Source organism: Cyprinus carpio, chromosome A3, assembly GCF_018340385.1.
Source record: "Cyprinus carpio isolate SPL01 chromosome A3, ASM1834038v1, whole genome shotgun sequence".
In the NCBI taxonomy this organism is placed as follows: Eukaryota; Metazoa; Chordata; class Actinopteri; order Cypriniformes; family Cyprinidae; genus Cyprinus; species Cyprinus carpio.
In genome coordinates, this window is record NC_056574.1 from 9,672,605 (window position 1) to 9,699,540 (window position 26,936).

The window sequence follows — 26,936 nt, forward strand, 5'->3', positions numbered from 1 at the left end:
AAATCGAACCAACCGTTGATGAGGAGTTTGAAAAAGTAGGTTTTCAACATGAATCAAAATGGCAGAAAGGAAGTTCAGCTTACTCTGGCATATTTGGTATCTATGTTGTCGGCATAAGCCACGGAATATTTTCTGATGAGTTTCATTGCAATAAGCTAATGCAATAAAAAGTTATTAGCATTTTTATAAATGTAATTATTAATGATTAATGAATGGTTTATTACTCTTGACCAATAGGTGGCGCTGTTACCAAATTGATGTGGCATGGTCAGAGTGAGGTGACAATGACACATACAAAGTTTGGTGCAAATATGTCAAAGCTTTGCAGAGATATAGCCTCAGAACCAGTTTGGCACTGTGCCTAAAATCTGTAACGGTGCTGTATGAAAATGGTTTTGTCAATCGACATGAAATGCATAACTTTTTGTCAGCACAGTCTGAAGATGATCTGACTCGATTTTGGTGAAAATCGGACCAACAGTTGAGGAGGAGTTAAAAAAGTCGGATTTTAACATAAATCAAAATGGCGGACAGGGAGTTAAGATTTCCTACTAAAAAATTGATATGTCTGTTGTCGGCATGACCCAAGGAATATTTTGAGACCAGTTTCATTACAATAGCCTAATGCAATCAAAAGTTATTAGCATTTTTGGAAATTTTATAATTAAGGGTTAATGAATGGTTTATTACTCTTTGCCAATAGGTGGCACTGTTACCAAATTGATGTGCCGTGGTCAGTGTAAGGTGACAATGGCACATACAAAGTTTGGTGTAAATATGTCAAACCTTTACAGAGATACAGCTCTCAGATGCAGTTTGGCATCTTTCCAGCAAATTCGTTCATGCACTAAACGAAAACCGTAGCAACACGAAATCCATAACTTTTTGGCAGCTTTGTCTGAAGATGATCCGAGCCAAATTTGGTGAAAATCGGACCAACGGTCTAGGAGGAGTTCGAAAAAATAAGTTGTCAACATGAATCAAAATGGTGGACAGGAAGTTCAGCAAATATTGGTAAAATTGGTATCGGTGTTCTCATCATGATCCAAGGAATCTATCAACATCAGTCCAGTTACAATAGGCTAATGTAAGCAAAAGTTATTAGCATTTTTCAAAATTTCATCATAACTTTTGACCACAAGGTGGCGCTGCCACCAAATTTTTTGAGTACCTTCAGGGCATGGAGCCGAAGATTTTTGTAATTATTTTCGTAACAATACGATAATGCGTTCAAAAAATACAGCATTTTAAATCATAATTCAAAATGGTCGACACCTAAAATGGCTGACATGGGAAAATTGGATATCATTCGACTCGACATGAACCACCGAAACTAAAGAGACCAGTTTTGTGATTTTTGGGCAAACCATTCAGAAGTTATAAGCAAAAATATGCATTTTTCATATCTCCTGACCACTAGGTGGTGCTGGGTCGAAACACTGCAGGTAGTCTCAGGTCATGCTTGTTATAACACCCACCAAGTTTGGTCTCAATATGCCAAACCTTTGTGGAGTTATAGCCTCACAAGCATTTTTGCGTGCTTTTTGTAGAATTTGTTTGCATGGTATTCGAGAACGATTGGACGAATCAACTTGAATTCCATAACTTTTTGCCGACATCATCTGAAGATGATCTGAGACAATTTTGGGGAAAATCGGACTAACCGTCTAGGACGAGTTTGAAAAAGTAGGTTTTCGAACAAATGAAAATAGTGAAAAAACTAAACCATTTTTGAATTTTGGGGTCCATTCGACTCGGCATTAGCCAAGGATTCAGAGGTAAAAAGAATTTTCCTTCTGTGCTTTATGGTTCAAAAGTTATTAGCATAAAGATATTGAAATTTTGGACAAGTGGTGGCGCTAGAGAGTTGGAGTTAGAGACTCCATATTTGCTATGGTTAATGTTGACACTGTCCTTTATCAGTGTGCCAAATTTCACAACTTTCCAACAAGCGGTTCTATGGGCTGCCATAGACTTGCGGCGGAAGAAAAAAATCACGCTAACGAATACAATAGGTGCCTAAGCACCTTCGGTGCTTGGGCCCTAATAATGTTTTTTGTTTGTTTGTTTGTTTGTTTGTGTTTTTTTATGTGTTTAAGTACTAACCATTTAACCTGTAGGTACTACTTTTTTGTTGTTATTGAACACTGATTGTCTTGTTATATTGAATTACAGCATTTGTGTGATTATACAGACAAATTAGAGTGCTTAAGATTTTATTTATTATTTATTTTTTCAGATACACATTCAGCTTCTATTAATTAAATAAATCTCTCAAAGCATCTTACTTTCTCTCATAATTCTCTTTGATAACAAACAAACAAAAAAAGTGATTGCATGTTATGGTGGGTTTTTTTTTGGTGATATTGTGGGTAAATTCTGCATTTAAGCAAATATCTTGCATTGTAAAGTGTAGTATTAGTGGCCAAGCACCAAAGTTGGCATCTATCTATCTATCTATCTATCTATCTATATATATATATATATATATATTATATATATATATATATATATATATATATATATATATATATATATATATATATATATATATAAATGGACCCCTTTGCCATTAACAAGCATACCCTTATGAAAAAGAAGTTTATTCAAGTGTGCTATTAGTATACTTATTTTAAACTAAAAATAGGAAAGTATACCTTTAGTTTACTTTTTATGTACTTCTCAGAAATGGGCTTTATGTACTTCTAAGATATATACTTATAATGACAATTAAGTATACTTGACTTATACTTACAAAAAGTCAAAATATACTTGAACTTTACTTAAGTATACTTAATAAAATAAACTTGAAGTATACTACTTTTTGGTAAGGGTAACTAAATGGTAAAATGTTATTAAATTTGGAACAGTTATAGTGCAGTTTCCGAAAAATCATGTGATTAAATATGGTGTCAATAAATGGTCTAGAAGCAACTTTTGTTCTGAATAAAGAGGTTTGTTTTGGTTCTGTCACATCACTTAGGTTTTTGGAACTGTATCTTGTTTTGAAATCATGCAAAAAGATTACATACCCCAGAATCTTTACATCTTTACATTCCTGAACAATTTCACAAAGGAGTGCATTCTTGCTAAATATCCAGGTGGGTCTTCTGATTTTAAGAGCTGGGCCAAGGTAAGCTAAACATTTTGTCAAGATGACATTTGTGATATACAAAGCCACTTTCCTCATCTCATAGTTTGAGTTATCATCTGGCTGTGAGCGACTGACTTTTGTGATCTTCTCCTCTTGTTGTTGCTTCTGAGCTCCTGAAAAATTTCCAAAAGGAAATAGAATTTAACAAGAACCAAATACTTGGCTAAGTATTCTCAGGTAAGTTTGCAAAGGTTAAACTAAAAAGGTCAACAAAACACTATATAATTAATTCTTTCAAAAAGTTTGGCTACTATAATGAATATAATTTTAAAACTTGTATATGTTGGTATGCATGTCCATGTTCCTATTGTGAAATATTTTGTACTTGCTAAGCCCTGTTGTTTCTGGTTGTCTTTCAGAGTTTTCTCAGGTCTAGATCTACTAGAGAATCTGACGGGATTCGACTGAATCAAGATGCTGCTGATCACTTAAGCGCTTTTTTTTATTTTTTATGTTGTAGGACAGGTAAGCTTGTGTTCTAGTATGAATATTACAGACATGAATACTGATGATTGATCATTATGATTGCTGCAGGATCACAGAGCAGCTGCTGCTGTTGAAAATATATTTCCATTAGATATTGCACCAAATTCTGTTGATGACCAAAATGAGGGCTGTACAAATGAAATGGCAGCCAAGGTGGAGAAATACTATCTAGGAAAGATCTGGATCAGCTGGATTTAATAAGACTTGGCAATAAGGTGAAAATAAAATGCAATGAAAGTAGAGGATATGTAACCAAGATTTAAATTAATTTGCAGTCCAAGAAAAAAAAATACTAAATATAAATATAAAGAAAGACACAGAGAGAAATAAAATTGAAAGAAAATATTTTATTTTATTATTAATCAAACTATTAATATGCATATTACTGCGGCATAGTTCATCCAATAAGAATTGGTAATAGGCTAGCACTGCAGATGTTAGTCATCCAATTAGAGAAATCTTGAAGCGGCGCTGACTCCTCCCCCAGAGAACGACGCAGACTCAGTCCTGTGAGCAACGCAGATAGAACGGAGATAGAATACAGAGAAGAGAGAGAGATTTAGAGAATGAATTGATGGAAAAATACCTAAAAAAGAAACACAAGAATTTCACCTAGGATCAGTTTTATATTAAAACTACATCGATTGAGAAGTTGTTGAAAAAAAAAAAACCTTATCTGTATAACCTTAGAGTTCCTGTTGATCCTGTTGAATGTTTAAGGCCTAGCTAATGTAATTGAAGCTAATCATTGGTTCATCTGGTGCCACCTGGAAAGAAACAAAAAAAAAAAACAAACAAAAAAAAAAAAAAATCCTTAATATACAGAGGAATCGGTGAGTTGAATGTATATTTTGATAAATGTGGTGAACTGTGAGTGTTTTTCATTGATGTTAGACTCAACAGGATAATCTGTATTTCACTGTGTGTAAAATGTGACACATTTTGTTAATTGTTGTTCAGAAGTTGCTGAATAATGCTAATGTAAAGTAGATTCACTAAGGACATTGTGCTGTTGTGTGCAGGCCAGGTTTGCATGCATATGTTTTGAAGCTGGATTTGCTTACTGCGGATTGCGTTTTTGGCATGGATGCATCGAGTCTCGTGTCGAAAGAAGGAAATAGATGGCGAGCCACCGTGAAGACTGAACTTGGATCTCCTTTCTTACCTTCCATTGGATTTGCATCGTTCCGCCGTTTTCGTTTATCTGTGGGAGTTCTTCTTTGTGAACTTAAGGACTGAGGTATCTTTTTTCTGTTGGAACTGACATTTTCTAAGAACTAAGGAAGAACATTCTTATTAGGGCCTCTTGGAATTGCTCTGTTTATTCTTCTTCTTCTTCTCTGAAATTAATCGCATTTTTGAGGGCTTAAACATGCTCCTAAACTCACAAAACTTTGCACATGCATCAGAACTGGCGAAAATTTACATCTGATATAGGTTTCAGAAGTGGGTGTGGCAAATAGCGCCACCTGTTAAATTTCAACGGAGTGCGCCTCGAGCTACGTTTCACGTACATGCATGAAAATCGGTACATACGTGTAGCACACCTTTACCTACAAAAAAGTCTCTTGGTACAAAATCCAAACCCCAACAGGAAGTAAGTTATTTTGAATTACCTGTACGATTTTTGTGCAGTTTTTGCCATTTCCATGCCTCGTACTTTGATGAACTCCTCCTACAGTTTTAATCGGATTATCTTCAAATTTGGTGATGGTCATCATAAGACCTTTGTGACGTTAAATTGTGAAGATTTTGAGTTTTCGTCAAGGGATTTGTCCCTGGCGGCCTGACAAATTTTGATGTTTCACAATGAAACAGGAAGTTGCTGTAACTCAGGCAAGCAATGTCCGATCTGCCCCAAGCTTCACACGTTTGACAAGAGTCTTGTCCTGAACAAACACCCATGACCAAATGCAGTTATAGTCATAGCGCCACCTGCTGGTAACAGGAAGTGACATGTTTGACACTGTTATGGACACCTAGGAACATATTAAAAAGTGTCAACAAGTGTTAAATAGGCTGCCAACATGCTAGAAACATACTAATACATGCTAGCAATACTTAGCTAAGTGCTAAAGCATGCTACTAATGCAGTGAAAAAGGAAGTTGCTGTAACTCAGGCAAGCAATGTCCGATCTGCCCCAAACTTCACACGTTTGACAAGAGTCCTGTCCTGAACACATCAACGTGCCCATATTCGGTTATAGTCATAGCGCCACTTGCTGGCAACAGGAAGTGTCATGTTTAACACTGTTATGGATTCCTAGCAACATATTAAAAAGTGTCAGGAAGTGGTAAATACACTGGCAACATGTTAGAAACATACTAAAACATGCTAGCAACACTTAGCTAAGTGGTAAAGCATGCTATGAATACAGTGAAGCAGAAGGTTACTGTAACTCAGGTATGCAGTGTCCAATCTGCCCCAAATTTAACAAGTTTGATAAGAGTCCTGTCCTGAACACACCTACATGTCTATATTCGATAACAGTCATAGCGCCACCTGCTGGCAACAGGAAGTGACATGTTTAACACCGTTATGTACTCCTAGCAACACAATAAAAAGAATAAACCAGGGTTAAATAGGCTGGCAACATTCTAGAAGCATGCTAAAACATGCTAGCAACACTTAGCTAAGTGTTAAAGCATGCTATTAATGCAGTGAAGCAGAACATTACTGTAACTCGTGCATACAATGTCCAATCTGCCTCAAACTTCACAGGTTTGATTAAAGTCTTGACCTGAAGATATCTACATGCTCATATTTGGTTATAGTTAAAGCGCCGCCTATTGGCAACAGGAAGTGACATGTTTTGCAATTTTATGCACTATTAGCAACACAGTAAAATATGCCATAGTGTGCTAATCATACTAGGAATATTCTTAAACATGCTAGCAACACTTACTGTGTGCTAAAGGATGCTATTAATACTATGAAACAGGAAGTTGTTGTAACTCATACATACAATGCCCAATCTGCCCCAAACTTCACACATTTTATAAGAGTCCTGGCCTGAAAACATCTAAAGGCCAATATTCAATTATAATTATAGCGCCACCTGCTGGCAACAAGAAATGTCTTATTTTAAACTAAATTAAACATGCAATATCCGGTCTGCCCAAAGTTCATGTGTTTGATATGAGTCCTGGCCTGAACTCATCTTTAGGCCAATATTTATTTATAGTATTAGCGCCACCTGCTGGCAATAGGAAATTACTTTTTACACTAACTTAAACATGCAATGTCTGATCTCCCTGAAACTTTGCATGTTTTGTAAGAGTCCTGGACTGAAGACATTTACATGCCAATATTGAGTTATAATCATAGCGCCACCTGTTGGAAGCAGGAAATGTGGCACAAATATTTACCATTTTATAAGCATATGGCCCAATGTTCACTGTTCTCCTAAGGCCACTGGGTGGTTGTGAGCCCGGGTGCGAGGGCCCTTTCATCGCTGCTTGCAGGTTTAATTCTCTTTTGGACTGGAATGTTTGAATTGGAATTAATTATTTGAACTGATAAGAATTGATACGTGTTTTCTACATTATTTTCTTTAATTGTTGAGGTGGTAATCCAAAGTTATTGTAAATTTATTTTTGTTGGATTATATTGGATGTAAATGTAATTTTGGTTTGAAAAAGAAATTTCACAAAACACGCTGAAATTAGGAAACAGAGATATAATCTAACCTAAATCATTTAAACCTTTTGATAAGGTGTAACTAAATCACACCTAAAGCCACAGAAGCAAAATTCTAAAAGGGAAAAGGAGCTTTTTTAATTTGGGCAATCGTTTTATTTTGTGACCAAGTGAAATCACAACTGATTTTTTTCTTTAAAGTGTATTATTGATTTATATTTATATTTGTTTTCTCTTATTGTTTAATCATTTCATTCCAGTCAATATTTTCATAAAAATCAGTGTGTCTTAGCTTAGAATCGCTGAGGTCTTTGACAGTTGAATTCAACTCTGGTCTGCCAGTTCAAACCCTCCAGACAGTGCTCCCATGTGTTCAACAAGCAAAGAATAATCCTGATGTCTCTTTCCATGTGACAGCTTCATCGAATTTCTATGTTGAGAGGCTGGGACGAAACACAACCCAAACTAGAGTTGGCAAGTCGCAGTGGAGAAAATTATGAGGATGTCTTGAAGGGCATGTTAGCGCATATTCACGAGACAGTGGTGCCAAAGCCATGTCCTTTACCTGTTCTTCGTGAAGTGGATGATACCTCACATGCTCATTCAACAGATCCATTCATGACTGAGTTTCTTTTCAAGCAGGCTCAGGTAACAGCAAATGCTGCACAACGTCCCTCTGTTCCACTAGTGTCAGCAGCCACAAGCCCAGGATCCCAGTTAATCACTGTCAGTGATTTAAACCAACCTGGAGTGCAGAAAATTGTAGTGGAGCATCTTGTACACACCAGTGACTTAGCCATACCTGGAAACTCACCATTACGGCTTCGTGTTTTCTCTGGGCGAACTCCCCGTCCACCCAATGAGGTTGATTATGAAACTTGGCGCACCAGTGCTGAACTTCTCTTTCCAGACCCAACAGTGTCTGATTTCCACAGAGTGCGCAGAATCTGTGAGAGCCGCCTTTCTCCGGCAGCAGACATGGTTAAATCTGTTGGCCCAGCGGCATCGCCTTCAACATACATTCAGCTTCTTGATTCTGCTTTTGCGCCCATTAAGGATGGTGATGTGTTATTGCCAAGTTTTTGAACATTCCAAAACCCAGGAGAACAGCCATCTGCTTGCTTGCAAATTGCATGTGGCATTACAGACCACCATGCGGCGTGGTTGGAGTCCTTGGTTCAGAAGTGGACAAACATCTGATTAAACAGTTTTGTAGAGGATGCTGGGAAAATTCCTTGATTCTAGAGTTACAATTAGAGCAGAAAAAGCATTCACCCCCATCCTTTGCAGCGCTAATTACCTTATTACAAACCTAGGAGAGCAAGCATGCTTCCAAATGTGTACGAATGAAACAACACCTGGGAAGTGTTAAGCAACATGCCGTAATGCAGTCTCAAACAGCCACTAGAGATGACGTAGCTCAATTTAATTCTGTTACTGCTCAGTTGGCAAGTCAGATAACAGAACTCCAAAATCAGCTTTCATTATTATCTTCAAAGCAAAGTTCCAGACAAGTCTCAGCCGTTTAGGCCGAAGCCAGGCTATTGCTTTAAGTGCAGAAAGGATGGCCACATTGCCAGTTCTTGTTCCAATGACCCAAATCCAGCATTAGTATAAGAGAAGAGGGATGAGCTTGCAAAGAGACAGCATGAATGGGACTTGCGGAATGGCACTACTAAGCCACTGTTAAACTGACTGCAGGTCCTGTTGTGGGACGAATGGGAACTGGGATTGAATCAGGGTGTCCCATGTCTTTTAGGGCACTGTCAGCCCGCACGCAAGTGCGAAATGCACTGCACAAGTGGATGTTGCAGGAGTAATGTGTGACTGCTTACTTGACACTGGTTCACAGGTCACTACCTTCATTCAATCCTTTTATAATGAGAACCCGTATGATCAGCCAATTTATTCCTTAAATTATCTTTTGGAAGTTGAGGGGGCAAATGGCCAAAACGTCCCTTACCTTGGCTATATTGAGTTGACCATCACTTTTCCCAAGGACTTTGTGGGAATTGACACAGAGATACTTACTTTAGCTTTGCTTGTCCCTGATCTTACATCTACTTCTCAGCCTTTAGTGTTGATTGGCACAAACAGCTTGGACAACCTGTACAAAGATTTTTCACAGCAAGAAACTAGATACTTTTCTCCTACTTACGGATATAAGCAAGTGCTAAAGATTTTGGAATTGCGTCAGAAGCAGAATGTAGTAGGGAATGTTGGGCTAGTGCGACTGTCTGAAAACCATTCACAGGTAATACCCGGTTGCCAAAGTGCAGTTCTTTGTGAATAGGCTTCTGTTGCTGGATACCATTTAGATAAATGGGTAGTTATCAAACATCCATCTTTTTCCCCTCTACCTTGTGGTCTGATTGTAAAGACATGCATGGCCACATTTGGAGATGAGAGACATTGTCACTTATCTGTTGTAGTCACTAACCCTACCACACATGACATCACAATCCCTCCTAGATGTGTTGTGGCTAGGGATATGCCAGTATCAAATTTTCCTGTTGCGATTAATTGATAATGTTTTGTCACGGTATGCGGTATTATCACGGTATTGGAATTAAGTTTCAAAAAAGTGGTCTTAATACAGTATAACAGGTTAAATAACTTTTTTCTTATAACAAAAATAAATGAACATTTAAATATAATAAAGCAATACAAAAATATATTTAAAGTTAAAAGTTTTACACCGATTAAAGTGCAAAAGAACTTTAAAGACCCATAGGTATCACTTTACAATAAGACCTCATTTGTTAACCTTAATGCATTAACATTCACAAAGAGCAATGGCTACATTTGCTATAGAAGTTATTAATCTTTGTTAAAAAATACAAGTCTTAGCTCATGTTAGCTCATTAAATAACAAAGTTGCAACTTTTGATTTTAATGTGTTATTAAATATTTTTCATTGGCAGTTTGTTAACTAAAGAAGCCCTAATGTAAAGTGTTAATGAACAATAAAGAATCAAAACACTTTCCAACAATATCTAGGGCATGTTGTAGTGGAAAAAATTTATGGAAATATATAAACATTATTTTATATTCTTTAAATGTTTAGAAAGTAGCAGCTGCTTTTATTTATGGGGTTTCCAGGGTAAGGGCTGCATTTTCTGCAGTTTAGCGCCATCTGCTGTCAGAGAGTGAATGTGCGTTCATTCAGCACATCTCTCACGTGTTCCCCCATGTGCTTCTCATGCATGCTTGTTTACATCAGAGCGGCACACTCATCTTTAAAGCAGCATACAGCGGTGTTGTGCATTTTGATCAGTTGATGGGAAAAAAAATCTTAAAATGCATTCAAAATTTGGAATAATTTTTAATATATAATTATTCTCGGTATTTAGAAGTGCCCACGATAACAATATCGTGCATATTCATTACCGCGATATTATCGCATCACCGAATATCGGCACATGTCTAGTTGTGGCTGAATTAAATGCCGTTCAGTCAGTGTATTTGGAGGAGCATAATGACCATGATGGTAAAACAAGCCCAATACCAAAGTCCGTTCTTGAGTTTAATTTCGGTGATTCCCCCATCCCACCAGAGATGGAAAAGTAGGCTGACCCAAACGGCTTCAAGGAATGCCAGAAGTCTTTTCCTTACATCCCCAGGACTTTGTGTGCACGGATAAGGTCAAGCACCAGATTAATCTTGTGGATGAAAAACACCTTTCAAACACGGGCAAGGCCCATACATCCAGAAGATGAGGAGTTACTTGATGCGGGGAGTCAATCCGAGAATCTCAGTCTCCCTTCTCTTCTCCCATTGTTGTGGTCAGAAAGGAGAATGGTGACGGTCCGATTATGCATTGGACTATGGGAAATTAAATCAAAAGACCATCAAGGATGTGTATGCACTCTCAGAACTTAAAGACACATTCATGGCCTTAACGGGGTCCAAGTGGTTTTCGGTACTTGACCTAAAAATCTGGTTATTACCAAATTGAGGTCAAAGAAACTGACAAGCAAAAATGGCTTTTGTATGTCCACTTGGATTTTATGAATTTAATCGTAATGCCACAAGGGGTCACTAATGCCCCAAGTACATTTCAAAGAATAATAGAAAAGTGTATGGCAGACATCAACCTTCGCAAGGTCCCTTGTGTTCATAGACGAGACATAGTTGTCTTCTCCACAGATTTTGGAGGAACATGAGGAAAGGCTGGTCAGAGTCCTTAACAGGCTTAAAGAATACGGTCTCAAACTTGCACCAGAGAAGTGCGTTTTTGCACAAACCTCAGTCAAGTACCTCGGCCATATAGTGTCAGACCAAGAAGTGAAAACTGATCCCGAATAAAGTAGTAGCTGTCAAAACCTGGCCTGTTCCTAAGAATTTTAAAGAACTTCGTTCTTTTCTCGGATGTATTGGATATTACCGGCGATTCATCAAAGATTTCTCCAAGAAGGTGAAGCCTCTAAATGAGTTAACTTCAGGGTACCCCCTACTCGTCGGAACTTTGTCAATGAAAACTGGCCAGTACAGAAACCCTAAAGATCTCTTTAATGGCAGGGGGACAAACCGCTTGTCAGGATGCATTTGAACTAATCATTGACGAGCTCACAACTGCACCGGTGCTGGTTTTTGCTAACCCCAGATTACCATACATCCTGCATACTGATGCAAGCACATCAGGTCTGGGCGCTGCTTTGTATCAGGAACAGGATGGGCAGGTTAGAGTTATTGCCTGTGCAAGCCGGGGGCTTTCGAGTAGTGAGTCCAGGTACCCTGCCCATACATTAGAATTTCTGGCACTTAAGTGGGCAGTGGTTGAAAAGTTCCATGATTACCTCTATGGAAGCATGTTTACAGTGGTGACAGACAGTAAGCCCCTTACCTATGTTCTTTCCACTGCTAAACTTGATGCAACTGGGTATAGGTGGTTAGCTTGCTCTTTTCGACCTTCAATTTTAAATGATGCTTACTCACAGGAGGATCAGTGTGGAGGATTACCAACCATTCCTCATTTTTCTCTTTCTGAAATTCAAAGTGCACAGTTAGCCGATCCTTGCATCCGAGAAGTTATTACACAACTTCGAACTGGAGAAACTCCTTCGAGTATCCTAAGGCACCTATTCTTAACCATGGGGCCGCGGCCCAAGCGCCACCTGGAGGGCCGCAAAAAACTTTACGTTTTTCACCTGTGGGCCGCGAGGGCTGCGGGACCAAACAAGTTATCAATTGAAGACACCAGAATGACCACTGTTATCCATGAGACAGTTACAATACACGATCCCACCACTAGTGGCAGTAATGCCTCAGTTAATTGTTTAACAATCGCTAATAAGCAGAAGAAGACACTCAGTCAACCGTAGCCTGTAGCAAAAGTTATGGAGAAATTTTTAAAGCGGAAAAGGGGAGACCAAAGTTGCGCCAACCCGTCCCCAAAAGTCAAGATTTTGCCGCAAATACAATCCTGACTTCATTAAGTACGGATTTGTGAATGGAGGTGACGAGGCAGAGCCGAGAGCCCAGTGTGTGGAGTGTGGGCTAATGCTATCCAACGAAGCACTGAAGCCTTCAAAACTAACGCGGCATCTAGAAAACCAAACATCCATCGCTTGTGGGAAAGTCGGTGGAAATTTTCAAGAGAAAAGAAAATGGGCTTCAGATGCAGAAAAGGTCTGTTGTGTCACTGACTGGAAATTCTAAATGCGCTTTGAAAGCCAGCTACCTCGTAGCCAGACGAGTGGCACAGACTAAGAAAGCATTCACGATAGCGGAGGAGTTGGTTTTACCTGCCGCTGTAGATATGTGCCGTGAGATGATCGGAGAGGCTGCTGCAAAAAAGCTGCTAACCATCCCACTCTCAAACGACACTGTTAGTCACCGTATCGCGGACATGGCCACAGACATACAGCATCAGTTGCTAGAAAGAATAAAAAGCAGCCCCATTTTTCTCTTTGCAACTAGACGAGTCTACTGACGTCACAAATGCTGCACTGCTACTGGTTTTTGTTCGCTATCGCTGGGACAGTAGTTTGCACGAAGGCATACTGTTTTGTGGAGAGCTACCCACACGGACTACGGCTCAGGAATGTTTCCGCTGCATGGATAACTACTTCAAAGAGAATGGCCTAGACTGGCAGAACTGTGTTGGGGTGTGCAGCGATGGTGCAGCGTCAATGACAGGCAGGCATCACGGTGTCGTCAGGCAGATACTTGATCGTGCCCCAGAAGCTAAATGGACCCACTGTTTTCTTCACCGTGAAAGCCTTGCGGCAAAAAAAATGTCACCAGAGTTACATGAGGTGATGGATGTAAGTGTGAAAACCATAAACTTCATTAAAAATAATGCTGTGAACTCCAGATGTTTTGCCAAACTTTGTGAAGGCTTGGAAGCAGATCATGTCCAGCTGCTCTATCACAGTGAGGTGAGATGGCTCTCAAGAGGGCTGGTCCTCAAGCGTTTTTGTTTGAACTGAGGAATGAGGTCCTATCTTTTCTCACTGAGAGAAATTCTCCTTTTGCACATTATTATGCCAATGCACAGTTCACAGCTAAACTTGCCTACCTCTGTGACATTTTTTCACTGCTGAACCTGCTGAATATCTCACTTCAAGGGAGAAATAGCAACATATTTTTTGTTGCAGATAAAGTTCAAGCTTTTAAGAGGAAAGTTGCTTTGTGGATTAAGAGGGCTCAGGAAAAAAGGATGGACATGTTTCCCCTTTTGTCTGACATTTTGGAAAACTCCCCCCAGGTGAAGATTAGTGACTTAGTCTCACAGCACCTCTCACAACTGGCAGTGAAATTGATGACTACTTTCCTGAGGATCCCAGAGAGGGACACATGTGGATTGTGGACCCATTTTCTGTGGATCCCACTAAAAATGATGTTGCTTTGCCCTCACATCTGGAATCCCAGCTTCTGGAAGTAGCCACTGACAGTACTTTAAAGTTGCAATGGGGCAAACTGGATCTGGGCTCCTTCTGGATTGCTGTCTCAAAAGAGTACCCATGTCTAGCACAGAGGGCTGTGAAACAACTACTCCTCGCATTCACAACTACATACCTGTGTGAATCAGGATTCTCCATTGTGGCCACAACTAAGACCAAGGCCCGAAACAGACTCAAAGCAACACTGGGAGGCTACTCTGAGAGTGAGCCTTTCCCCCATTCCACCCAGGCTGGATCTGATAATGTCTGTGAAGGCAGGCCCAAGTGTCTCATTAAGAGGGGAACATATATAGGGAGTTGTAGCTTGTTCAAATTGGAATGTTGTGACTGTTATTGTTCATTTATAACAGATATGAAGAGCAACTTCAGGTTCTCCCATGCAAAAATGTAGACTGCTGAAACAATTGTCAAATTATTTTGCAGATTATAAAGCTATATTTTTTCATTTGCACTTTATTTCAATATTCATTTACAACTTATTTAATTTGAAAAATATTATTTTTGAATTTATTTATTTTAGCAACACATTTTATTGTTTCTATTTTATTTATTTTTATTTATTATATTAATAGTTTATTTTTTGTCAAATCTGATTTTTGTGTTAATATGCCTGACTTGAGCCTTTTTAAATTTGTTCTTGATGCAGATTGATTTTTGTTCCATGAATTGTTGTGTTTGGCATCTTGTTGTATGTGCAGGTTTACATACACATGAATAATAAACTGTTAAGCTGCAAGTGGATTTCATTTAGTTATTGAATACAAATCAACCAAGGGTGAGATCAATAAACCAATACAGTGCTAATATTTGAATGGGCCCTGGGCCACTTTGTACTGTAAAATTTGGGCCCCGACATCAAAAAGGTTAAGAAACCCCTGTCCTAAGGAATGCCCTTCCCAGATTGCCTTACCTCCTCAGGGAGAAAGACTGCCTGGAGTTTCATGATGGAATCAGTTTGCTGGGAAAGCTTCGTACTCTAGACCTAGTTAGAACCAGGTTCTATTGGCCCAAAATGGCCTCAGACGTTGAGCACAAAGGTAGGACCTGTGGTCGGTGCATACGAAGAAAGATCTCAAAAAAACTGAAAAAGCTACACCCCTTGTGAATATTTTGGCCACTCGTCCCTTGCAGATTGTGTGCATGGACTTTCTAACTCTAGAGCTTGACCGTAGTAATATCAAAGATGTGTTAGTATTCACTGACCACTTTACTAAATATGCACTTGCTATCCCAACTCCTAACCAGAAGGCCATAACTGTTGCGAAGTGCCTGTGGGAGCAGTTCATTTGCCATTATGGTTACCCCGAGCGCCTTCACAGTGACCAAGGCCCTGCCTTTGAATCGCATCTAATCAAAGAGTTATGCAAAGTAGCCGGAGTGCGAAAAGTCAGGACAACACCATACCACCCAAGAGGAAACCCTGTTGAAAGATTCAACAGAACATTAAGCATGCTTGGAACTCTGGAGAACAAAAAGAAAGGCTGTTGGAAAGAGTATGTAAAACCCCTTGTACATGCTTACAATTGTACTCGTAATGAGACCACGGGGTTCAGCCCTTACGAGTTGATGTTTGGGCGTCAGCCTAGACTTCCTGTAGATCTAGCATTCGGGTTACCTTTGAAAAATGAAGGAGAAATAACACATTCACAGTATGTAAAGAATCTCAAGTCACAACTTGAAGAAAGTTACCATATTGCGACTGAATATTCCAAGATGGCGGCAGAAAGGTATAAAACCCGCTATGACAAATAGGTGAAAGCATCAACATTGCACAAGGGAGACCGAGTTTTAGTCAGAAATGTTCGACTCAAAGGAAAGCACAAACTTGCTGACAAATGGGAAGGAGTAGTCTACGTAATCATTGACCAACATGGTGATTTGCCAGTGTATAAAGTATGCCCTGAAACTCAAACAGGACCATCCGGACATTACAATCGGTATTTGTTACTCCCTTGTGGAACTCTTCCATCAGAAATACGAGAATGTAAGACGCAGAGTCCAGTTCCCAAGCACAAAACTCTCAGTGAGACAGCCTGCAGACGTTCTGAGGGAACAGAGGAAATCCCTGTCTCTAAGAAAGAGGAAAGTCATTGTATGATGCCTCAACTTGATATTGTGAAGGAGTTTTTTGTGGTTCACACTCCTGAAGTGGCTCACCCAAACAGGAAAAATGCTGTTCCGTCATCTGAAGCAAGCTTAGAGGTCAGCCATGGAGTTCAGAGTGACATACCTGAAAGAGAATTTCAGGTCATTGATGAATTACCTGTAATCAAAACTGTGAATTCTGGAACCAACTTACCTGTTAATCCTGGAACTGACTTATCTGAAAATCCTGAGGTCCAACCTGAAAGAGAAAAGAATGCTGATACGAGTTATTCACCTACCTTGGTGGTGCAGGATCCAAATCATAAGAGAGAATCATCCATCGAGGGATCCAGTTCAGCTGGAAGAATTTCCCAGCAGAATTTCTCTCAAATAGTACACCCCATAACTCGGGGTTATGCACCCACTGGTGATATGCAAAGGGACTTGCATACTTCTAGGAGGGGAGGGTGTAACCCAGATTTAAATTAATTTGCAGTCCAAGGAAAAAAAAAAAAATTTCTACTATATTAACTTACGTAGTGAATATAAAGAAAGACACAGAGAAAATAAAATTGAAAAAAAAAATATATATTTTATTATTAATCATACTATTAATATGCATATTACTGCGGCATAGTTCATCCAATAAGAATTGGTAATAGCAGTGCAGATGTTAGTCATCCAATTAGAGAAAATCTTGAAGCGGCGCTGACTTCGCCCCCAGAGAACGATGCAGACTCAGTCCTGTGAGCAACGCAGATAGAACGGAGATAGAATACAGAGAAGAGAGAGAGATTTAGAGAATGAATTGATGGAAAAATACCTAAAAGAAACACAAGAATTTCACCTAGGATCAGTTTTATATTAAAACTACATCGATTGAGAAGTTGTTGAAAAAAAAAAAACTTATCTGTATAGAGTTCCTGTTGATCTGTAAATGTTTAAGGCCTAGCTAACGTAAATGAAGCTAATCGTTGGTTCATCTGGTGCAACCTGGAAAGAAGACAAATTAACAAAAAAAAAAGCATTAATATACAGAGGAATCGGTGAGTTGAATGTATATTTTGATAAATGTGGTGAACTGTGAGTGTTTATTTATGTGAGACTCAACAGGAAAAATCTGTATTTCACTGTGTGTAAAATGTGACGCATTTTGTTAATTGTTGTTCAGAAGTTGCTGAATAATGCTAATGTAAAGTTGATTCACTAAGGACATTGTCCCGTTGTGTGCAGGCCAGTTTTGCATGCATAAGTTTTGAAGTTGTATTTGCTTACTGTGGATTGCGTTTTTTGGCGTGGATGCATCGAGTCTCATGTCGAAAGAAGGAAATAGATGCGAGGCACCGTGAAGACTGAACTTGGATCTCCTTTCTCACCTTCCATTGGATTTGCATCGTTCTGCCGTTTTCGTTTATCTGTGGGAGTTCTTCTTTGTGAACTTAAGGATTGAGGTATCTTTTTTCTGTTGGAACTGACATTTTCTAAGAACTAAGGGAGAACATTCTAATTCTCTTTGGGACTGGAATGTTTGAATTGGAAATAATTTTCAACTGCTAAGAATTGATGTGTTTTCTACATTATTTTCTTTAATTGTTGAGGTGGTAATCCAAAGGTATTGTAAATTTATTTTTGTTGGATTATATTGGATGTAAATGTAATTTTGGTTTTGAAAAAGAAATTTCACAAAACACACGCTGAAATTAGGAAACAGAGATATAATCTAACCTAAACCATTAAAACCTTTTGATAAGGTGTAACTAAATCACACCTAAAACCACTAAAGCAAATAATAAGGGAAGTTAGAACAGAAGCAAATTTCTAAAAGGGAAAAGGAGCTAAATCTTTGCCATTGTTATTTATTATTTATTTATTTTTTGCATTTTTTTTTTGTTTAATTTGGGCAATCATTTTATTTTATGACCAAGTGAAATCACAACTGATTTTTTTCCTTTAAAGTGTATTATTGATTTATATTTATATTTTTTTCTCTTATTGTGTAATCATTTCATTCCAGTCAATATTGTCATATAAATCAGTGTGTCTTGGAAAGGCTATGTGTGTGTGCCTTTTGCCTCCTACGATTCCTGTGTCTTCTGATTGGCCCATTGATCCGTTACATCGCAATTGCTGAGAGATCAAAATTAGTTTGAAACTTTTAGCCAACCCTGTTAGTGAGGTTTACCTACACGATTTCAGCAAGCAGGTGTTACAGATAACTTGCAGCAGATTCATTCCGTTGCTATTCATGTTTACACTAACTAAGACTCTTCAGTATATAATAATTTCACTAGTGCCACTCGCACTGACAAACAAAAATACAGAGGGGACATTCACATGGTATTCACTTCACATTCTGTTAACAGAAACAATACAGATTCTGAAAAAAAAGAAAGAAATGCTATGTAACTTACATGAGTAACTTACCTGAGTTGTGCATTGTTTAAGTGGGAACCATGCTGCTTTCTCTAATGTTCTACTAATTTTGCAAATATTATTTTGCAAAGTGTTTATCCGCTAACCTGTTAACTTATAGATTTGTTTCTGATTGTTAACCTTTTTTAATTTTATTTCTTCTTTTTTCAGTTTTACTTCACTCATGTGGTACAATTACGTGGTCTTGTTTCTTGAACTCATTGTATGTTTTTAGTGAAATGTTACAACATGCCCTTTAAAGAGGGTGCACTGTAAAGCGACAGGCATGTTACATCATGTCCATGTGACAGGTGATCTAATAATAAAAACACAAGATTTACTAAAATATTGTGTCAAAAGCAGTTTATTCACTTCAGTAGGAAAAAATTGGGCACATGAGGATGAACAAACAACACACAGTCAGCAAAAACAATGCAGGTAAATGAAGACTCACAACTCAGATGACAAGACAGACAGAAATCAATGTAGAAACATTCAGATAATCACATTTTTATATTACAGAAAACATGCACAGTTAAACTGGGAGTTTTGTGATGCATTGACAGCTGTCTCTGTATACAGAAAGTTTAGGGATTCAGTGAAATTCAAAATTGATTCACACTTGTAGTATATTTCATGAGATGCTAGTACTGTGAAGTGGACTTGTTTGTAATTTGCAAACAACTGAGCGAAGAGACAAAAGTGTCAGAAATGCTATCTGTGGGAAGCATTTGAGAAGTTTCAAGACTTCTTGTGTGATTTACTAAAAAAATCTAAAATTAAATACTTTGGATCTTCTAAGTGTTTTCATAATTCCTGCAGGAAATCCATTTGATACAAACCCAGCCAGTAAATGACACTCTCTCCACCATCATCTCAGCTATGTTCATGGAAATGAGTTTGAATACTACGACCCAATGTTTCAGGATTATGACGAACAAACCAAACAAGCACAACTACATGACTGGGTGTGTTGTGATACAGGAGCATTCATCATTTTTAATGTCATTTATTCATGTCAGATAAACGGATACAGATGCATTTTTAAAGTTGGAGTGTGTTTCCACCTGCAGATCAACATATGTCCGGTTCCGGCAGAAAATGTGGAAAGCAACCTTGCATTGGCATCTTTTGAATCCATTAGATTTATTTATTTATTTATTTATTTTTATTTTTATTTTATTTTTTGCCATAGACAGGCAGAACTGCATAGTAAAATGTTACTAAATTTTGCACAGTTATAGGACAGGCACAAAAAATAATCTGACCAAATTTGTGGTCACTCTCAAACCCTATAGCACCACCAAAAGTGAAAATATCACTTCAGTGTTAGAAATGTATGGAATAAAATGGTTGTTCAGACTTGTCCTAGAGCTTTCATCAGATCAACCCAAATTTGGGTGAAATGTTTTTCAGGCAAAAGTCAAAAACATCTTTTGTGATAGTCAACCATTCCCATGTGACACAATGAATAAATGGAGTGTGGACTTCAAAAGAAGTGACATCAGATTTTTGATGTATTAACATGAAGCCCTAAAGTCCATAGTGATTTCAACCAACATTAAAAAATGGTATACTGATAGAATTCACCTTTTTTTTTTTTTAACAGAAGTCATACAGATTCAAAAGAAAATTAAATAAATGCTAGTTTTCACAATTTTATGGGGGCTTGCAATCTTGCTATCTATCTATTTGCTGGGCAGCAGGTTTTATGAATTTAATTTGCATTAAATTGGTTCTGTTTTCAGTTTACACTTTCTTAAGTGTAAAATATTAAACTTGCAAAATGTTATCTTATCTGATGTAAAGAAATTGCTTGAACAGTGTTTTAGTAGGAAATTATGCCAACAAGAGCATTTTGTTGAAATACCTGTTCAAATGTTGTTCCAACTGACTCCAAATAGAGTCATCTGGATGAACAATGTACTGTGATGCATCATTTATCTCACTCACAGGCCCACACAGAACACATGGACACAGATGATCTGTAATATACAAAAGCCAATTCCCTCATCTCCCGGTTTGAAGAGTTGTTGTCGTCTGGCTGTGAGTGACTGATTTTTCTGATCTTCTCCTCTCGCTGTTGCTTCTGAGCACCTGAAAAATAACAAAAAGAAACTCACAATCTGACAACAAGAGAGAACAGTATTTTTCTTAGGTATGTTTGGGTTTAAATTAAAAGGAAAATATAACAGTTTTATTGTAAAAATCTATGTAAATAGTTATTTCCATTTATATAGTTATAGTTAAACCCTGCTTTGTTTGACTTTCAGAATCTGTGCTTCACTAGATCTTCTAGATCTAGAGATTTGACAATCAAGATGCTACTGCTCACTGAAGCTTTTCTTCTCATTTTAGCTGCCCTAGCACAGGTAAGCTTTTCGTTCTGGTATGAATATTACAGACATGAATACTGATGATTGGTCATTATGATTCCTGTTTGCTGCAGGATCACAGAACTGCTGTTGAAGGACAGATATTTTCACTGGATATGGCACCGAATTCTGTCGATGACCAATATGACGGTTGTACTATGGAAATGGCAAATCTGGTGAAGACATTTCTAAAGAAGGAAAGATCTGGATCAGCTGAATTTAATAACACTTGGGAAGAAGGTGAAGAGAATGCAAGAAAAGCAGAGGATAACTTGCAGCAGATTCATTCCGTCGAGATTTATGTTTACACTAACAAAGACTCTAGAGTATATAGTAATTTCACTAGTGCCACTCGTACTGAAAAACAGAAATACAGAGAGGGGACATTCAAATGGTATTCACTTCACTTTCTGTTAACAGAAGCGATACAGATTTTGAAAAAAAAAGAAAATAGATGCTATGTAACTTATCGTGGTACAAATGTTAAATTTGATGTTAAGAGCAAAGAGGTTCGTTTGAGCTCATTTTCATCCTCCTCTCTTGATCGAACCGTAATACAGGGTTTTGGAAATAAATCTTGTTTTGTAATCTACACTTGTGAAGGTGCTAATCTGACAAAATACTCTAAGTATCCCAATGAGAGAGAGGTGCTGATTCCTCCATATGAGAAGTTTAAAGTCACTGCTGTCAAAAATAGGACAGATCAGCCTGATCTCTGGTGTGAAACTGTGTTTGTGTTGAACAGCACTGGAAAAAGTGACCTGAGTTGTGCATTGTTTAACAGTGGAAACCATTCTGCCTTCTTTAATGTTCTACTAATTTTGCAAATATTATTTTACAAAGTGTTTACCTGATAACAGGTTTATTTTACATTTCACGTTGTTACTAAAATTTGAATTTCTTGTCATGCTTAATTTAATGTAATATTCCAGGAACAGTATAATACTATTTAGTACTGATGGGAGTAAAGAAGCTTTTCTAAAAAAAAAAAAAAAAAAAATCTTTGTTTTTCTCAACTTGTGTAAATTAACTTTGGTTTTAAAAGTGTTTTTTATTTTACATTAAATTTAGACACTTGGTATGATTATGTGGTCTTGCTGCATGAACACATTGTATCCTCTAGGCGAGCGTACAAAGTATAAAGCTTAAGGCATGTTATAACATGTTTATGTGACTGTTTAAATCTTAATGTGAATGTATAATAAAGCAAGATAAACAAAAATATTGTTTCAATATTTTAATGTTTTATTTATTCACTTAAGTAGTAACAAAAAAAAAACTGAAAATAAAGTAAAAAAAAAATAAAAATAAAAAATGCAGGTTAACAAACATAAGAAATGCTGCTGCACAAATAACATACAGTATGCGATAACCATCATTTATAACATGCATGAAATCACCCAGGAGGTGGAGGGTTTCTGATGCATACTGCAATTGCTACAGTGTGTGTGTGTGGGGGGGGGGGGGGTTGGGTCTAAGGGCCGATGCACTTTTGGGGCCCCCGTGTCACTATCAGTTCAAGACAACTTTAGAATTAGCCAGTGCAATAGAAATATAAATGTATCTACCAAAGAGTTACAAATAACACAAAATTACTTCTTTTTTCTGCATTTCCGGCAAACCCCCCCCCCCCCCCCCAATTAACAGCTTGGTTCTGTTCCATCCTATGCTGCCTAGAGATCAGATGATAAACTGTTATTAGATGTCTTTGAGGGCAAATATTGAAATATTTGTGTATTGGAAACAAAAGGAAAATTTACTAGCTTTTGCTGCAATTCTATGGATGTTTTGCCTGATAGGTCTTCGAGCCAGTCACATGACTATGAACTGTAAAAAAAAAAAATTCAAAACTACACTAAAAAAAAAAAACTCTAAATGCAATACTTTTGTTTTTACCCCCATTTTTCATAAGTTGAACTCAAAGATCTAAGACTTTTTCTATGTACACAAAAGGCCTATTTCTCTCAAATATTGTCCACAAATCTGTCTAAATCTGTGTTAGTGAGCACTTCTCCTTTATTGAGATAATCCATCCACCTCACAGGTGTGGCATATCAAGATGCTGATTAGACAGCATGATTATTGCACAGGTGTGCCTTAGGCTGGCCACAATAAAAGGCCACTCTAAAATGTGCAGTTTTATCACACAGCACAATGCCACAGATGTCGCAAGTTTTGAAGGAGCATACAGTTGGCATGATGACTGCAGAAATGTACACCAGAGCTGTTTCCCATGAACTGAACGTTCATTTCTTTACCATAAGCCGTCTCCAAAGGCATTTCAGAGAATTTGGCAGTACATCCAACCAGCCTCACAACCGCAGACCATGTCTAACCACACCAGCCCAGGACCTCCACATCCAGCATCAACACCTCCAAGATCGTCTGAGACCAGCCACCCGGACAGCTGCTGCAACAATCGGTTTGCATAGCCAGAGAATTTCTGCACAAACTGTCAGAAACCGTCTCAGGGAAGCTCATCTGCATGCACGTCATCCTCATTGGGGTCTCGACCAGACTGCACATTTGATGGCATCTGGCACTTTGGAGAGGTGTTCTCTTCACGGATGAATCCCGGTTTTCACTGTACAGGACAGATGGCAGACAGCGTGTATGGCATTGTGTGGGTGAGCGGTTTGCTGATGTCATTGTTGCGGATCGAGTGGCCATGGTGGTGGTGGGGTTATGGTATGGGCAGGCGTATGTTATGGACAACGAACACAGGTGCATTTTATTCATGGCATTTTGAATGCACAGAGATACCGTGACGAGATCCTGAGGACCATTGTTGTGCCATGATAGTGCACGGCCCCATGTTGCAAGGATCTGTACACAATTCCTGGAGGCTGAAAACATCTCAGTTCTTGTATGGCCAGCATACTTACCAGACATGTTACCCATTGAGCATGTTTGGGATGCTCTGGATCAGTGTATATGACGGTGTGTTCCAGTTCCTGCAACCTGATCAACTCTATGCGAAGGAGATGTGTTGCACTGAGTGAGGCAAATGGTGGACACACTGGATACTGACTGGTTTTCAGAACATCCCCCCACCCACCCATCACCCCCTGGGACCCACCAATACAGTACAACTGCACATTTTTAGCATAGATGTTTCGAAAAACTGCTCCGAAGTGTGATTCAAAACACCCATGTCACGTGACAATGGCCAAATGAGGCTTTGGTGTGGTTCACAAGCATTTTGTGCGACAGGCACCAAAAAAATAAAATAAAAAATCTTACACTGTAACAAATGAGACAGATTGTGGCTTGATTTCTTTTATTAATGTTCACATGCAAGTGACCACAAGGTGTCACAGTGGAGACAGGTGTCTGATTGTTTCGAAACCTCAACACAATTTGGCACATTTGCTTCAACTCTCGGTGAATTCCAAATGGGATATTTCACCCTCCGAAGGGCACTTCGATTACATTACATATACAAATATACATTATATTTAATGTAAAAGATGATTGGAGGTCAACCAGCATACAAAATGTGCGACGAAGGCACCTCCTTGATAGTTTCGTGAAGCAGAAGTGCGTTCCAAAAAAGAGTTTTTTTGACTCCTACACCCTTCATCCCTTTGAACCTCTCACTCTGGAGGGTAATCCCTTTGACGGGATTAGAGCAGCGTTCTTGGTATTCGGCAGGCACGGATATCCAAAAATCCACCAGTGGTTTCTCCGCGAACCTCTACTTCAGGCCCATGTCTGTTGCCATGTAAATGAGTGACTCTTCCAATTCAATTGGCATTCCTATCTGTGATGTCTCTGTAATAGGGTTTCTGATACACTCTTCTGTTACAGACATGGCTTGATTTTCAGGGTAATACTCACGGAATTGCATTTCCATTTCACTGACGCAAACTGGCTTTTGGCACAGTGCTCTCGTTAAGGAAATCGTCCAGTAACGGGAAAGCGTCAAAGTTATCATTGTCCAAGCGAGTTCGCCATAATGACAGTTTTCTGATCCTTCAATTTTATCAGAAAGAGTAAAGAGTATTTTTGCCCTGAAGACCTGTGTTCAGATCATTAAGTCGGCTGAAAATGTCAGCCAGGTAGGCCAGAAGAGCAAGCCATTTTGTCATCGGAAAATTTTGGAGCTAGCTGGGAGTTTTTCTCCAAAAAGAAAGATCCTCACCTCTTCTCGGAGCTCATGGAGTTGACTGAGAACTTTTCCTCTGGAAAGCCAATTAAATTCAATTTAATTCAAGTTTATTTGTATAGCGGTTTTTACGATGCAAATCATTGCAAAGCAACTTTACAGAAAATTAAGTTTCGACAATATTTAGGAGTAGCTTATCAGTGGTGACTGTCAGTTTATGTGCATACGGCAGAAATGTTCAGAAAAAATCAATAAAAGATGTAAACAAACAGACGATTAACACTTTTAACAGCAATTATGCAATCAAACTTATAGCAAAATGTGGTAGTTCTGTATGTTGTCTCTGGGTAAGCATCATCTGAGGTCCTCTGAGGGGCTGGCATCATCTCTTCTCAGGTGTTCTGGATCCAGACTGGAGCTTGTGTAAACCCTAGTTACCATGGGATGTAAACAAATAAATAGAGACATAATTAGCGTAGCTGCTGTTCCAGCCAAGTAAAATTAATTAGTTTAACCCAAGCTAAAGAATAATAATGTTCATTTGATCAGATATAACTGCAGTCCAAAATTATGAGATGCATTATTTGAATGCTTGGCCAAAGAGGTGTGTTTTTAATCTAGATTTAAACAGAGAAGGTGTGTCTAAACCCCGAACATTATCAGGAAGGCTATTCCAGAGCTTGGGAGCCAAATGCGAAAAAGCTCTACCTCCTTTAGTAGACTTTGCTATCCTAGGTACTATCAAAATTCCAGCGTTTTGTGACCTTAGGGAGCGTGGTGGATTGTAGTGTGGTAGAAGACTAGTTAGGTACGCAGGAGCTAAACCATTAAGGGCCTTATAAGTAAGTAATAATATTTTGTAACTGATAAGGAACTTAATAGGTAGCCAGTACAGAGACTGTAAAATTGAGGTAATATGATCATATTTTCTTGACCTGGTAAGGACTCTAGCCGCTACATTTTGGACTACCTGTAGCTTGTTTATTGAGGATGCAGGACAACCAGCTACAGTAGCAGTGCATTACAATAGTCCAGTCTAGAGGTCATGAATGCATGAACTAGCTTTTCTGCATCAGAAACAGGTAACATGTTTCGTAGCTTGGCAATGTTTCTAAGATGGCAGAATGCTTTTTTTGTAACATGGGAAATATGATTTTCAAAAGACAAGTTACTGTCTAATATAACACCCAGATTTTTGACAGTAGAGGAAGTAACAGTACATCCATCTAATTGCAAATTGTAATCTACGAGATTCTGTGTAATGTTTTTTGGTCCAAAAGTAATATCTCTGTCTTATCTGAATTTAATAGGAGAAAATTATTGGTCATCCAATCTTTAACATTTTTAACACACTCTGTTAGCTTAGATAATTTAGAAGTTTCATCTGGTCTTGTTGAGATATATAATTGATTATCATCAGCATAACAGTGGAAAATAATCCCATATTTTCTAATGATATTACCAAGGGGCAACATGTATATTGAAAATAGCAGAGGACCTAGGACAGATTCTTGTGGCACTCCATATTTTACTGGGGATAAATGAGATGACTCCCCATTTAAATAAACAAAGTGGTAACGATCGGACAGGTAGGATCTAAACGATCTTAAATCCTGCCCTTGGATACCTGTATAGTTTTGTAATCTATCTATGAGTATGTCATGATCTATGGTGTTGAACGCAGAACTAAGATCAAGTAAAACTAGCAATGAGATGCAGCCTTGGTCTGATGCAAGAAGCAAGTCATTTGTAATTTTAATTTTGCAGT

General features: G+C 38.3%; 1 protein-coding gene and 1 long non-coding RNA gene across 2 annotated transcripts; one reads left to right on the forward strand and one right to left on the reverse strand.

Annotated features, from left to right (window-relative positions):
• Nucleotides 1-4,015: 4,015 nt before the first annotated feature.
• On the reverse strand, nt 4,016-4,942 carry LOC122136128. The gene is made up of 3 exons (XR_006153939.1): nt 4,806-4,942; nt 4,326-4,407; nt 4,016-4,147 (listed from the first exon to the last, which is right to left on the reverse strand). It is a non-coding gene; the product is annotated as an uncharacterized LOC122136128 (long non-coding RNA).
• On the forward strand, nt 4,746-22,267 carry LOC122136125 (ecto-ADP-ribosyltransferase 5-like). The gene is made up of 4 exons (XM_042717647.1): nt 4,746-4,880; nt 20,641-20,843; nt 20,959-21,057; nt 21,135-22,267. The coding sequence occupies exons 3-4, from the start codon at nt 21,007-21,009 to the stop codon at nt 21,912-21,914; spliced, it is 831 nt and encodes a 276-aa protein (XP_042573581.1). The 5' UTR covers nt 4,746-4,880; nt 20,641-20,843; nt 20,959-21,006; the 3' UTR covers nt 21,915-22,267.
• The last annotated feature ends 4,669 nt before the right edge of the window (nt 22,268-26,936 follow it).